General features: G+C 32.9%; 2 protein-coding genes across 2 annotated transcripts; both read right to left on the bottom strand.

Annotated features, from left to right (window-relative positions):
* Positions 1 to 2,651: 2,651 nt before the first annotated feature.
* Positions 2,652 to 13,018, bottom strand: LOC141713557 (uncharacterized). The gene is made up of 3 exons (XM_074517026.1): positions 10,952 to 13,018; positions 6,095 to 10,628; positions 2,652 to 5,771 (listed from the first exon to the last, which is right to left on the bottom strand). Exons 1-2 carry the CDS (start codon positions 11,538 to 11,540, stop codon positions 10,594 to 10,596), a joined length of 624 nt encoding a protein of 207 aa, XP_074373127.1. The 5' UTR covers positions 11,541 to 13,018; the 3' UTR covers positions 2,652 to 5,771; positions 6,095 to 10,593.
* LOC141715159 (uncharacterized) lies at positions 3,693 to 7,377 on the bottom strand. Its single transcript, XM_074518640.1, has 4 exons — positions 6,700 to 7,377; positions 5,877 to 6,587; positions 5,511 to 5,771; positions 3,693 to 4,310 (listed from the first exon to the last, which is right to left on the bottom strand). The coding sequence occupies exons 1-4, from the start codon at positions 7,375 to 7,377 to the stop codon at positions 3,693 to 3,695; spliced, it is 2,268 nt and encodes a 755-aa protein (XP_074374741.1).
* Positions 13,019 to 13,610: the final 592 nt, after the last annotated feature.

The following is a 13,610-nucleotide window of genomic DNA, read 5'->3' as shown; positions in this document are numbered from 1 at the left end:
AATATTTATAAAAGGATAATATTAATTTTATCATATAAAATAAGAAATACATTTAGGTTATATTTAGAGCGTTATGTTTCAATTTGTAAAACGGGAAAGTTACAAATTGTCCTTTAAAAAATTTAAAGTACATGAATTTTATAAAACATAAAAATTAGGAATAAATATAATTATAATCATAAAAAACTATTATAATACAAAATTGAAAAATAAGCTAAAAAAAAAATTTAAATGTACTATCACAAAAAAATGTAAAGTTTTTTTTTTCAAAATCATTAATAGAACTAAAAGATTAAGAAATATTGACAAGATGCAAACAACAACTAACTTTGCAATTTTGGATCAAACTCCAAAATATTAGGGAAAAAAATATATATAAATAAAAGAAAAATAACTACATAAACATATTATGTGAACTATAATTATATATTATTAAATTATATAAAATAATATTAAAAGTATTATATTATATATAATACAAAAAATAATTTGATTTAAAATATTTCTCAATAGATAATTTAAAATTTTATTTTATAATATATGAAACACATTTAAATTATATTTAGGTATTAGTATTACATGTGTTTTATTTTGTAACAAGGAAAAATTATAGTTTGTCTTTTAAAAAATTTAGAGCATATGAATCCAATAAAACTAAAAAATAAGGAAAAAAAATCTATAAATAAAAAACTATTAAAATTCAAAATTGAAATATAAATCTAAAAAAATAGATTATATTTAATTTACTTATTATATTATTCTATTACACGATAAGTAATTAATTAAGAAATTAAACTATAATCATATATTCTTAAATGTTATAAAATAATATTAAAAGTGGTTTATATAATACAAGAAACAATTATCTTAATAAAAATAAATATAAGTAACAATTAACAAATTATTTATTAATTGAGTTAAATTAGTATCATTTTCTTTAAATAAGTGGAATATGTAAGTTTTGTTTAAACTATTTTTGAATAGATAATTTTATTTTTTATCTTATAAAATAAGGAACACATTTATATTGTATTCAGGTATAAATATTATATGTGTTTTTGCTTCATTTTGTAAAATGGGAAAATTACGGACATTTAAAAAATTTAGAGCACATGAATCCTATAAAACATAAAAATTAGGAAGAAATATAATAGCAATTTTTTTTATTACAATTCAAAATTGAAAATACAAATCTAATAAAATATATTTAAAATTAATATGACAATTAAGTGTAAAGATTTTTTTCAAAATCATTACTATAACCGAAAAATTATAAAATATTATTAGCAACGCCACAAGATGCAAATCTCAAATAACTTTTTAATTTTTTTTATCAAACTCCACAAGATTTATAAAAAAAAATATATAAATAAAAATAATAATTGCGTAAACATAATATATGATATGATTAAAAAATTCTATTTAAAAATTTATAATATGGGAAAAATCAAATAATGAAAGAAATAAAATAAATTTTAACATACATGTTATATTTATGTTATAAATGTCAAATATAATAATAATACAATAATAACTAAATATATAAGTACAAAAAGTATAATTTTTTTGGAAAATACATTATTCATGAAGAACATAAAATTTATTTAGGAAATAAAATTAATCTTATTAAAAATTAAATAAATAAAGAATAAATATTGAATATATATAGGCCTTTTTTGAAGAGAGAATCATCTTAAAGAATTTAATCAAATTCTTTGCTAATTTAAAATAATAATTATATTTAAATATAATAAAACGTTTAACAATTGAAATTTCAAAAAAAAAAATGATTTTAAATTTGATTCTACTGTGAAATAATTTGGGATAAGTGTGGTTTTACTGGGATTCTACATAACCACCTTAAACTATTTCATCAAATTTCAATGATTTTTTAAATAAAAACATGTGCAACTTTGTTTTTAATTTGTTAATTAAAATTTGTAACAATGATGAAAAATGAAAAAAAATGGTGTATTTACATTTTTTAAATAATAGTTCACCTATATCTAAGGGAATTTACGTTTCCACTATATATATATATATATATATAATGATAATAATCCCGTGCATCGCACGGCTAGAAAGCTAGTGGGCTATAATGGATATGGATACAAGAAAGCTACTTTGCCTACAAGTCTATATCGTCTATATCCAACGCAGTACTGCAGTACTCTGAAAATCAACCGAAACAGAAACTATGGTCTAAGAAAGCACGATCTAACAACAAGAAGAAGAATTATGTTACTGCCGAAGAATTGTTGGAGAAGATAGAAGAGCCGGGCCAAGAAACTGTTCAAAAGGTGTTTGATATGAGGCGACCACAGGTTCGAATCTTGACAAACTTGGAGAACTTGAATGCTGAAGAGAAGGCCAGGGAAAATGATATCCCAATGTCTGAACTTCAGCATAATGTCAGATTCATCGTCGATTTAGCTGAGAGCTTGATTTACTAAACTTAGATCAAGAAGCTAGATAATTTGGAGGAGATAGTTTGTGTCCTGGACAGTACAGGCAACAAAATCTCGTCAGGAATGTTGACATTGACCTCTCTTGCAAAGTTATTTGGGAACTTGCAAGAGAAAAATGCTGATGATTACAAATTGTGCAACTTGTCGTGCATTGCATGTTCATTTTATATGCATTTGTTCAAAAAGGAGTTTTAAGGATGGGACCGGCTCCAGAATCCTACACACGGGTTGGAAGTTATATCCTTGTGGAAAAACCTATTGCGAATGGAAGTGTATTTCCAGCTGTTGGGAAATCGGGCACTACTTGGCAAGCAAAGGAACCAGAGCCAATGCTTCGATTTTTGGAGTCTATATTGTTCATAAGTTCCGTATCTACCTTGTATATTAACAAGTTATGAAAGATATAGAAGAGACGAGAGAAAGAGATGTAAATGTTTGTTATTCAACTTAAAACAGAAAGTTACAGAGTCTCAGTATATACACTAATACAAAATCTGTTAAGTCTAACTAACTTTTTACATTGACTATTTTATTGACTTTATATGTTGATATGCTAATTTCAATTTGTTTTGTATTGGTTGTATATATTTCCAAGTAGCATTTGCTTTGGCTTGATTTGATGTTATATCACACATGTCTTCAGCCCCCTGTTGACTGATAGTAGCTTATCCCCCCACAAATTGGAGACGGTCCAACAGCAAGAAGTCCCAATTTGGCAGCACAAGACCAGTGTAATGTTTTGCCTAAGCCTTTTGTAAGAATATCAGCCGTGTTCTTTAGTGTAGGAATCTGATGGACAACCACAATACCCAACTGGATCTTCTCACGGATGAAATGACAATCCAGTTCTATATGTTTCGTATAAGCATGATAAACTAGATTGGCTGTTAAATCAACATCAGCTTTATTGTCACAATATAAGGGAACAGGACCAGAAAAAGGAATATGAAGCTCTTGTAATAAATTGAGAAACCGAATGATCTCACACGAAGCATCTGCTAGAGCACGATATTCTGTCTCCGCAGAACTGTGAGATGTGACATGTTGTTTTTTCAACCTCCATGAAACAGCTACATCACCAAGTAACAAAGAGTAAGCACCCACAGATTTCCTATCATTAACATTCCCTGCCCAATCACTATCACTAAACATTCGCAGAGTTAATGAATTGTTGGATGGAAAAAATAGACCATGACTTGCAGTCCATTTCAGATAACGAAGAACTCATGTTAAAGCTACCATCATGATTATTACCAGAAGCAGAATATCGTCCACGTATACCACTGCTACGAGAAAAACACCATCCTTATTATATGTAAATATGGAGCTATCACATCTGGATTGCACATAACTAGCTTCAGTCAAACAAGCGGCCAATTTGGAAAACCAACACCTTGATGCATGTTTTAGTCCATAGATGGACTTTCTCAATTTGCACACAAGGTTGGGAACAGAGGAGTTGTTGATGTATCCTAAGGGTAAGGACATATACATTTCTTCATCCAAGTCTCCGTGTAAAAATGCATTATTAATGTCAAGTTGTTCAATAATCCAACCCTTTGCGGTAGCAACAACTAAAAGAGTACGAATGGTGGACATTTTAACGACTGAAGCAAAGGTGTCATGGTAATCAATACCTTCATATTGCGTGTAGCCTTTTGCTACAAGACGTGCCTTGTATCTCTCAATTTGTCCATTAGGAAGGTATTTAACCTTGTAAACCCATTTACAACCTATGGTTTTCTTGCCAGGTGGTAAAGTTACGAGACTCCAAGTGTCATTTTGCTCAAGAGCAAGGAGTTCCTTCCGCATTGTTTCAACCCAATGTGGATTAATAACTGTCTGAAAATAATGTTGAGGGTCAAGATCAACATTAGAACAAACAACATTTCTGGGAATAGAAATTGAATTAACAGAAGAGAGATTTATGAGTTGTTTTGGAACATTGACATGATAATCATGCCATCAAGATGGTCTGGTGATAGACCTAGTAGATTGTCTGATAGGAGGAACAATAGATTTATGGGTAGGTTAAGTAATAGACGATTCAACAGAAGGTGGAATAAGTTGTATAAAAGCTGAAGATTGACTATGAGGTGAAAATATAGGACTCTGATGAGACTGTATCAAGGAAGGTGAACTATGATGGAGTATGCTTGCATCTGATGACTGTGAGGGAACAGGTTCATTGACTAAACAAGGAATGATAAATGGTGATTGGTCATTAAAATATAACCACCGGAGAAGATCAGAATCTGAAACACTGACATGTTTAGATTTCTCATGATATGGGAGTATATGCTCATGAAAAACAACATGCCTGCTGGTAAATATAGAATGATTGTCAAGATTTAACAACTTAAAACCTTTTTGATTGGTAGGATATCCTATAAAAACCGACCTGGTCGAAAGAGAAGAAAACTTATCAGGATCATGTATGGAAGCAAAACACAGACACCCAAAGACCTTTAACTGTGAATAATCAGGTGATATATCATGTAAAACTTCAAAAGGGGATTTATATTGAAGAATTGGTGTTGGAAGTCTATTAATAAGATAAACTATAGTGAATATGCATTCACCCCAATATTTCAGAGGGAAGCCAGATTGAAAACGTAATGCTCTGGCCATTTATAACAGATGGCGATGTTTACGTTCAACCCTTGAATTCTGTTCTAGAGTATAAGGGCAAGAACATTGGTGAACAATACCAAGAGAACTAAGAAGTGTTCTAAAAGATGAATTTATAAATTCACTACCGTTATCAGTACAAATCATTCGAACATATTTATGAAATTGTTTAGTAACATAAGCTAGAAAACTCTGAAAGATAAAGAACACTTGTTGTTTATTAGGCATGACAAAAACCCAAGTAGCTCGTGTATGATCATCTATAATTGTAAGAAAATACTTTGCACCATTAAAAGTAGATGTTTGATAAGGACCCCCGACATTTATATGTAATAATGCAAAATCAGTAGATGCATGAGAGAAACTGTGTTTAGGAAATGGAAGTTTACATTGTTTTGATAATGGACAAACATGACAATCAATATTACAAGAAAAATTGTTCTTGGCAAGAAATTTTAAATGTTGAATAACACCCTGTGATAGATGTCCTAAACGAAGATGCCACATCTTGGAATCAAACGATGGAGAATGACCCTTCAGATTGTGAGCATGAGTTAAAGAAGCAGCAGAAACAGGTATTACAGACTGTAAGCTGAAAGGGGCTGACTGAGTGAGATAGTATAAACCATCATCAACCTCAACAGTAGCTAGAACTTTCTGCTGTGTCTGGTCCTGGAAAACACAATTTTGGGAAAAGAAATTGAGAAAACAATTACTATCTTGTGTCAACTTAGAAACAACAAAAAGATTGCAATGAAATTATGGGACATAAAACACATTGGATAAAGTAATGTGCTCGTTTAAATGAATAACACCAGTTTGTGTAATGGAAATAAGTTGCTTATTAGGTAAAGCAACTTGAAATGTAATTGAAAGTGAAGTGATACCATTGAAAAGGTGTTTATTACAACACATGTGGTGAGAAGCTCCTGTATCAACTATCCAAAGTTGACACAAAGGAGAAGGCATGGATGTATTTAGGCAGTAAGCCATACCTGCCATGGAATGCATTTGTTCTTTAGGTGAAGAAAAACCAGCCTTCTTATTCATCATGAGGATCATCATCTGATTCATATATGAGATCTGATTCTGCAGCTGCTCCAAAGAAGGTGAACTAGAAGGTTGTTGTCCTGAAGTTCCATTTTGTAGAGTCCCAACATGATGAGCCGCAACATTAGATTTATACCATGTATCAACTTGACTGTTAAGACTACCAGATTGAGGAAGTGATCTGAACCCAGTAGACTGATTTAGGAATTTTCCTTTTGATTTCTTCTTGTCTGAATATCCTACTAACTTGAAGCAATATTCCCCGGTATGTCCCTTCTTATTACAATAGGTACATTTGAGGATAGGCTTCTGACCACCAGATATCTTGTTATTAACAGAGTTCATTCTTGATGTTCCAGCCTTAGAAAAAGAAGAGTTTTCCTTAACATTCCCAATGAAAGGAACAGACAAATGATATCCTTGTTTCTGTTTCTCATCCTATTTGATGAGTGAAAAAGCCTGAGAAATGCTAGGTAGAGGCGACTTCATGAGAATTTGAACCCTTGTTGTGGAATAGCTGTCATTTAGGCCCATAAGGAACTGATGTTACTTCTTTCTTTGCTCTCTCTCCTCGTGAAGTTTGTAAGACCCACACTGACATCCAGGAAATGACAGACTCTAATGCTACATACTCATCCCAGAGATTTTTCAATTTATGATAATAGATTTCCACTGATTTGTCACCCTGTTCCAAAGCATGTAGTTCTTTCAAAACCTGATAAACTCGATGACCATTCACACTTGAGAATTGATCATGTAACTCTTCCCACATTTGATGAGCTGAAGTAACAAAATCCATGCCATTACTTATTTCATCCGATACAGTGTTCATGATCCAGCTTAAAACCATGTCATTGACTCTGTCCCACTGAGCTCTTAAAACAAAAGTTTCTTCAGGTCTAGCATAAGTACCATTGACAATCCCAATTTTGTTCTTGGATGACAAGGCGATCGTTATGGACCTCTTCCAGGGACCAAAGTTATCAGTACCAGTTAATTTCTTAGAGATAAGAACTAATCTTGGATAATCTATGTTTTGAAGATATAACGGATGTAGAGTAGAATCAATTGAAAGTGTATTATTATCAAACACATTATGTGCATCATGTGATGTAGAACCATTGTTCTCTACATCTTTTCCACTATCCATACCATCACGCACAGGAGTGTTTGACATAACATTTGCATAAGAAACACGAGTATTCTTCCCCAAATTCTGACCTAACATGACTAATTAGATCTATTTTCACCAGTTTACAATCGCGATTACTCGGTTGAATCAATCAAAATCGATCACAACGATATTGTTTATGAAAACAAGCTAGATATCAAAACACAATCAATCAAACACGTAGCAATCAGAAAAACAAAACAAGATCTATAAATCATCGTTTATAAACCCTAATTGATGCGAAATTTGTAGAAAAAACCTGTGAAAACCAGGAAAACATCACTAAAAGTACAGAATCGAATCTGATGAACTAATCTCCATGATCGATCTACACTTTCATCTTGCTCTGATACCATATAGAGTTCATAAGTTCCGTATCTACCTTGTATATTAACAAGTTATGAAAGATTTAGAAGAGACGAGAGAAAGAAATGTAAATGTTTGTTATTCAACTTAAAACAGAAAGTTATAGAGTCTCGGTATATATACTAATACAAAATCTGTTAAGTCTAAGTAACTTTTTACATTGACTATTTTATTGACTTATATGTTGATATGCTAATTTCAACTTGTTTTGTATTGGTTGTATATATTTCCAAGTAGCATTTGCTTTGGCTTGATTTGATGTTATATCACACATGTCTTCATCCCCCTGTTGACTGATAGTAGCTTATCCCCCCACAAATTGGAGACGGTCCAACAGCAAGAAGTCCCAATTTGGCAGCACAAGACCAGTGTAATGTTTTGCTTAAGCCTTTTGTAAGAATATCAGCCGTGTTCTTTAGTGTAAGAATCTGATGGACAACCACAATACCCAACTGGATCTTCTCACGGATGAAATGACAATCCAGTTCTATATGTTTCGTATAAGCATGATAAACTGGATTGGCTGTTAAATCAACATCAGCTTTATTGTCACAATATAAGGGAACAGGACCAGAAAAAGGAACATGAAGCTCTTGTAATAAATTGAGAAACCAAATGATCTCACACAAAGCATCTGCTAGAGCACGATATTCTGTCTCCGCAGAACTGTGAGATGTGACATGTTGTTTTTTCAACCTCCATGAAACAGCTACATCACCAAATAACAAAGAGTAAGCACCCACAGATTTCCTATCATTAACATTCCCTGCCCAATCACTATCACTAAACATTCGCAGAGTTAATGAATTGTTGGATGGAAAAAATAGACCATGACTTGTAGTCCATTTCAGATAACGAAGAACTCATGTTAAAGCTACCATCATGATTATTACCAGAAGCAGAATATCGTCCACGTATACCACTGCTACGAGAAAAACACCATCCTTATTATATGTAAATATGGAGCTATCACATCTGGATTGCACATAACTAGCTTCAGTCAAACAAGCGGCCAATTTGGAAAACCAACACCTTGATGCATGTTTTAGTCCATAGATGGACTTTCTCAATTTGCACACAAGGTTGGGAACAGAGGAGTTGTTGATGTATCCTAAGGGTAAGGACATATACATTTCTTCATCCAAGTCTCCGTGTAAAAATGCATTATTAATGTCAAGTTGTTCAATAATCCAACCTTTTGCGGTAGCAACAACTAAAAGAGTACGAATGGTGGACATTTTAACGACTGAAGCAAAGGTGTCATGGTAATCAATACCTTCATATTGCGTGTAGCCTTTTGCTACAAGACGTGCCTTGTATCTCTCAATTTGTCCATTAGGAAGGTATTTAACCTTGTAAACCCATTTACAACCTATGGTTTTCTTGCCAGGTGGTAAAGTTACGAGACTCCAAGTGTCATTTTGCTCAAGAGCAAGGAGTTCCTTCCGCATTGCTTCAACCCAATGTGGATTAACAACTGTCTGAAAATAATGTTGAGGGTCAAGATCAACATTAGAACAAACAACATTTCTGGGAATAGAAATTGAATTAACAGAAGAGAGATTTATGAGTTGTTTTGGAACATTGACATGATAATCATGCCATCAAGATGGTCTGGTGATAGACCTAGTAGATTGTCTGATAGGAGGAACAATAGATTTATGGGTAGGTTAAGTAATAGACGATTCAACAGAAGGTGGAATAAGTTGTATAAAAGCTGAAGATTGACTATGAGGTGAAAATATAGGACTCTGATGAGACTGTATCAAGGAAGGTGAACTATGATGGAGTATGCTTGCATCTGATAACTGTGAGGGAACAGGTTCATTGACTAAACAAGGAATGATAAATGGTGATTGGTCATTAAAATATAACCACCGGAGAAGATCAGAATCTGAAACACTGACATGTTTAGATTTCTCATGATATGGGAGTATATGCTCATGAAAAACAACATGCCTGCTGGTAAATATAGAATGATTGTCAAGATTTAACAACTTAAAACCTTTTTGATTGGTAGGATATCCTATAAAAACTGACCTGGTCGAAAGAGAAGAAAACTTATCAGGATCATGTATGGAAGCAAAACACAGACACCCAAAGACCTTTAACTGTGAATAATCAGGTGATATATCATGTAAAACTTCAAAAGGGGATTTGTATTGAAGAATTGATGTTGGAAGTCTATTAATAAGATAAACTATAGTGAATATGCATTCACCCCAATATTTCAGAGGGAAGCCAGATTGAAAACGTAATGCCCTGGCCATTTATAACAGATGGCGATGTTTACGTTCAACCCTTGAATTCTGTTCTAGAGTATAAGGGCAAGAACATTGGTGAACAATACCAAGAGAACTAAGAAGTGTTCTAAAAGATGAATTTATAAATTCACTACCGTTATCAGTACAAATCATTCGAACAGATTTATGAAATTGTTTAGTAACATAAGCTAGAAAACTATAAAAGATAAAGAACACTTGTTGTTTATTAGGCATGACAAAAACCCAAGTAGCTCGTGTATGATCATCTATAATTGTAAGAAAATACTTTGCACCATTAAAAGTAGATGTTTGATAAGGACCCCCGACATTTATATGTAATAATGCAAAATCAGTAGATGCATGAGAGAAACTGTGTTTAGGAAATGGAAGTTTACATTGTTTTGATAATGGACAAACATGACAATCAATATTACAAGAAAAATTGTTCTTAGCAAGAAATTTTAAATGTTGAATAAAACCCTGTGATAGATGTCCTAAACGAAGATGCCACATCTTGGAATCAAACGATGGAGAATGACCCTTCAGATTATGAGCATGAGTTAAAGAAGCAGCAGAAACAGGTATTACAGACTGTAAGCTGAAAGGGACTGACTGAGTGAGATAGTATAAACCATCATGAACCTTACCAGTAGCTAGAACTTTCTGCTGTGTCTGATCCTGGAAAACACAATTTTGGGAAAAGAAATTGAGAAAACAATTACTATATTGTGTCAACTTAGAAACAACAAGAAGATTGCAATGAAATTATGGGACATAAAACACATTGGATAAAGTAATGTGCTCGTTTAAATGAATAACACCAGTTTGTGTAATGGAAATAAGTTGCTTATTAGGTAAAGCAACTTGAAATGTAATTGAAAGTGAAGTGATACCATTGAAAATGTGTTTATTACAACACATGTGGTGAGAAGCTCCTGTATCAACTATCCAAAGTTGACACAAAGGAGAAGGCATGGATGTATTTAGGCAGTAAGCCATACCTGCCATGGAATGCATTTGTTCTTTAGGTGAAGAAAAATCAGCCTTCTTATTCATCATGAGGATCATCATCTGATTCATATGTGAGATCTGATTCTGCAGCTGCTCCAAAGAAGGTGAACTAGAAGGTTGTTGTCCTGAAGTTCCATTTTGTAGAGTCCCAACATGATGAGCCGCAACATTAGAATTATACCATGTATCAACTTGACTGTTAAGACTACCAGATTGAGGAAGTGATCTGAACCCAGTAGACTGATTTAGGAATTTTCCTTTTGATTTCTTCTTGTCTGGATATCCTACTAACTTGAAGCAATATTCCCCGGTATGTCCCTTCTTATTACAATAGGTACATTTGAGGATAGGCTTCTGACCACCAGATATCTTGTTATTAACAGAGTTCATTCCTGATGTTCCAACCTTAGAAAAATAAGAGTTTTCCTTAACATTCCCAATGAAAGGAACAGACAAATGATATCCTTGTTTCTGTTTCTCATCCTGTTTGATGAGTGAAAAAGCCTGAGAAATGCTAGGTAGAGGCGACTTCATGAGAATTTGACCCCTTGTTGTGGAATAGCTGTCATTTAGGCCCATAAGGAACTGATGTTACTTCTTTCTTTGCTCTCTCTCCTCGTGAAGTTTGTAAGACCCACACTGACATCCAGGAAATGACAGACTCTAATGCTACATACTCATCCCAGAGATTTTTCAATTTATGATAATAGATTTCCACTGATTTGTCACCCTGTTCCAAAGCATGTAGTTCTTTCAAAACCTGATAAACTCGATGACCATTCACACTTGAGAATTGATCATGTAACTCTTCCCACATTTGATGAGCTGAAGTAACAAAATCCATGCCATTACTTATTTCATCCGATACAGTGTTCATGATCCAGCTTAAAACCATGTCATTGACTCTGTCCCACTGAGCTCTTAAAACAGAAGTTTCTTCAGGTCTAGCATAAGTACCATTGACAATCCCAATTTTGTTCTTGGATGACAAGGCGATCGTTATGGACCTCTTCCAGGGACCAAAGTTATCAGTACCAGTTAATTTCTTAGAGATAAGAACTAATCTTGGATAATCTATGTTTTGAAGATATAACGGATGTAGAGTAGAATCAATTGAAAGTGTATTATTATCAAACACATTATGTGCATCATGTGATGTAGAACCATTGTTCTCTACATCTTTTCCACTATCCATACCATCGCGCACAGGAGTGTTTGACATAATATTTGCATAAGAAACACGAGTATTCTTCCCCAAATTCTGACCTAACATGACTAATTAGATCTATTTTCACCAGTTTACAATCGCGATTACTCGGTTGAATCAATCAAAATCGATCACAACGATATTGTTTACGAAAACAAGCTAGATATCAAAACGCAATCAATCAAACACGTAGCAATCAGAAAAACAAAACAAGATCTATAAATCATCATTTATAAACCCTAATTGATGCGAAATTTGTAGAAAAAACCTGTGAAAACCAGGAAAACATCACTAAAAGTACAGAATCGAATCTGATGAACTAATCTCCATGATCGATCTACACTTTCATCTTGCTCTGATACCATATAGAGTTCATAAGTTCCGTATCTACCTTGTATATTAACAAGTTATGAAAGATTTAGAAGAGACGAGAGAAAGAAATGTACATGTTTGTTATTCAACTTAAAACAGAAAGTTATAGAGTCTCGGTATATATACTAATACAAAATCTGTTAAGTCTAAGTAACTTTTTACATTGACTATTTTATTGACTTATATGTTGATATGCTAATTTCAACTTGTTTTGTATTGGTTGTATATATTTCCAAGTAGCATTTGCTTTGGCTTGATTTGATGTTATATCACACATGTCTTCAGAGTCATGGAGGAGCTGCTGCCTATTCCTGTTAGGAAGACCATATTAGACAATGTAGTCATGCCCAAGTTGTTAGCTGCTATTGATTTGTGGGATCCCTGTAGGGAAATAATTTTGATTCATCTTTGAAGAAGTTACCAGCTGGTATGTTGGTTGGAAGGAGCTTATCCCTCATGAACTTCTGGAAAATGAACATATCCGATACCGTCTTAATATGGGTCTGGAGATGATGAACCAAGCTTTTAAGCGCATGGAGGTGGTAATGTTATTATTTTAATAATAATAATTAATTTATGGGCTACATATAAATAAATCAATTATATTTGCTATTTATTATATTGGGTTAAATTAAGTGATTAAATAAGAAACCCAATTAGATTTTAATTTATTGTATGGACGTAATAAGTGGATACCTAATATCAGGCCCAATTAAATTATAATGGGAGATTTAATTAGGTGGTATAAAAAAGGTTATAGTCCCCAATATATCAAGTACTCGTAACGGCTTATCTTCTACCCATCAGAGAGAGCTATTGAGAAACCCTAAGGAGTACTTGGTTGAGGAAGACAATAATCAAAAATATTATTTAGATTCAGATACCATTATAATTATAGCCTTATGGATTCAGGTACGCTTCCGTCTTCAGTTTAATCTCGATAATTAGATATGATGATTACGGCCCTTGTCTCTATTTTAGAGAATTATGTGTTTATAAAATTATTAGATTCTATCAATTGGCATCAGAGCCTCTTCATATCAATTATTAGGGTTGATCATGCATTATAT

This window comes from Apium graveolens, chromosome 3, assembly GCF_009905375.1.
Source record: "Apium graveolens cultivar Ventura chromosome 3, ASM990537v1, whole genome shotgun sequence".
NCBI classification, from domain to species: domain Eukaryota; kingdom Viridiplantae; phylum Streptophyta; class Magnoliopsida; order Apiales; family Apiaceae; genus Apium; species Apium graveolens.
This window is presented reverse-complemented; position numbering and strand designations above follow the sequence as displayed.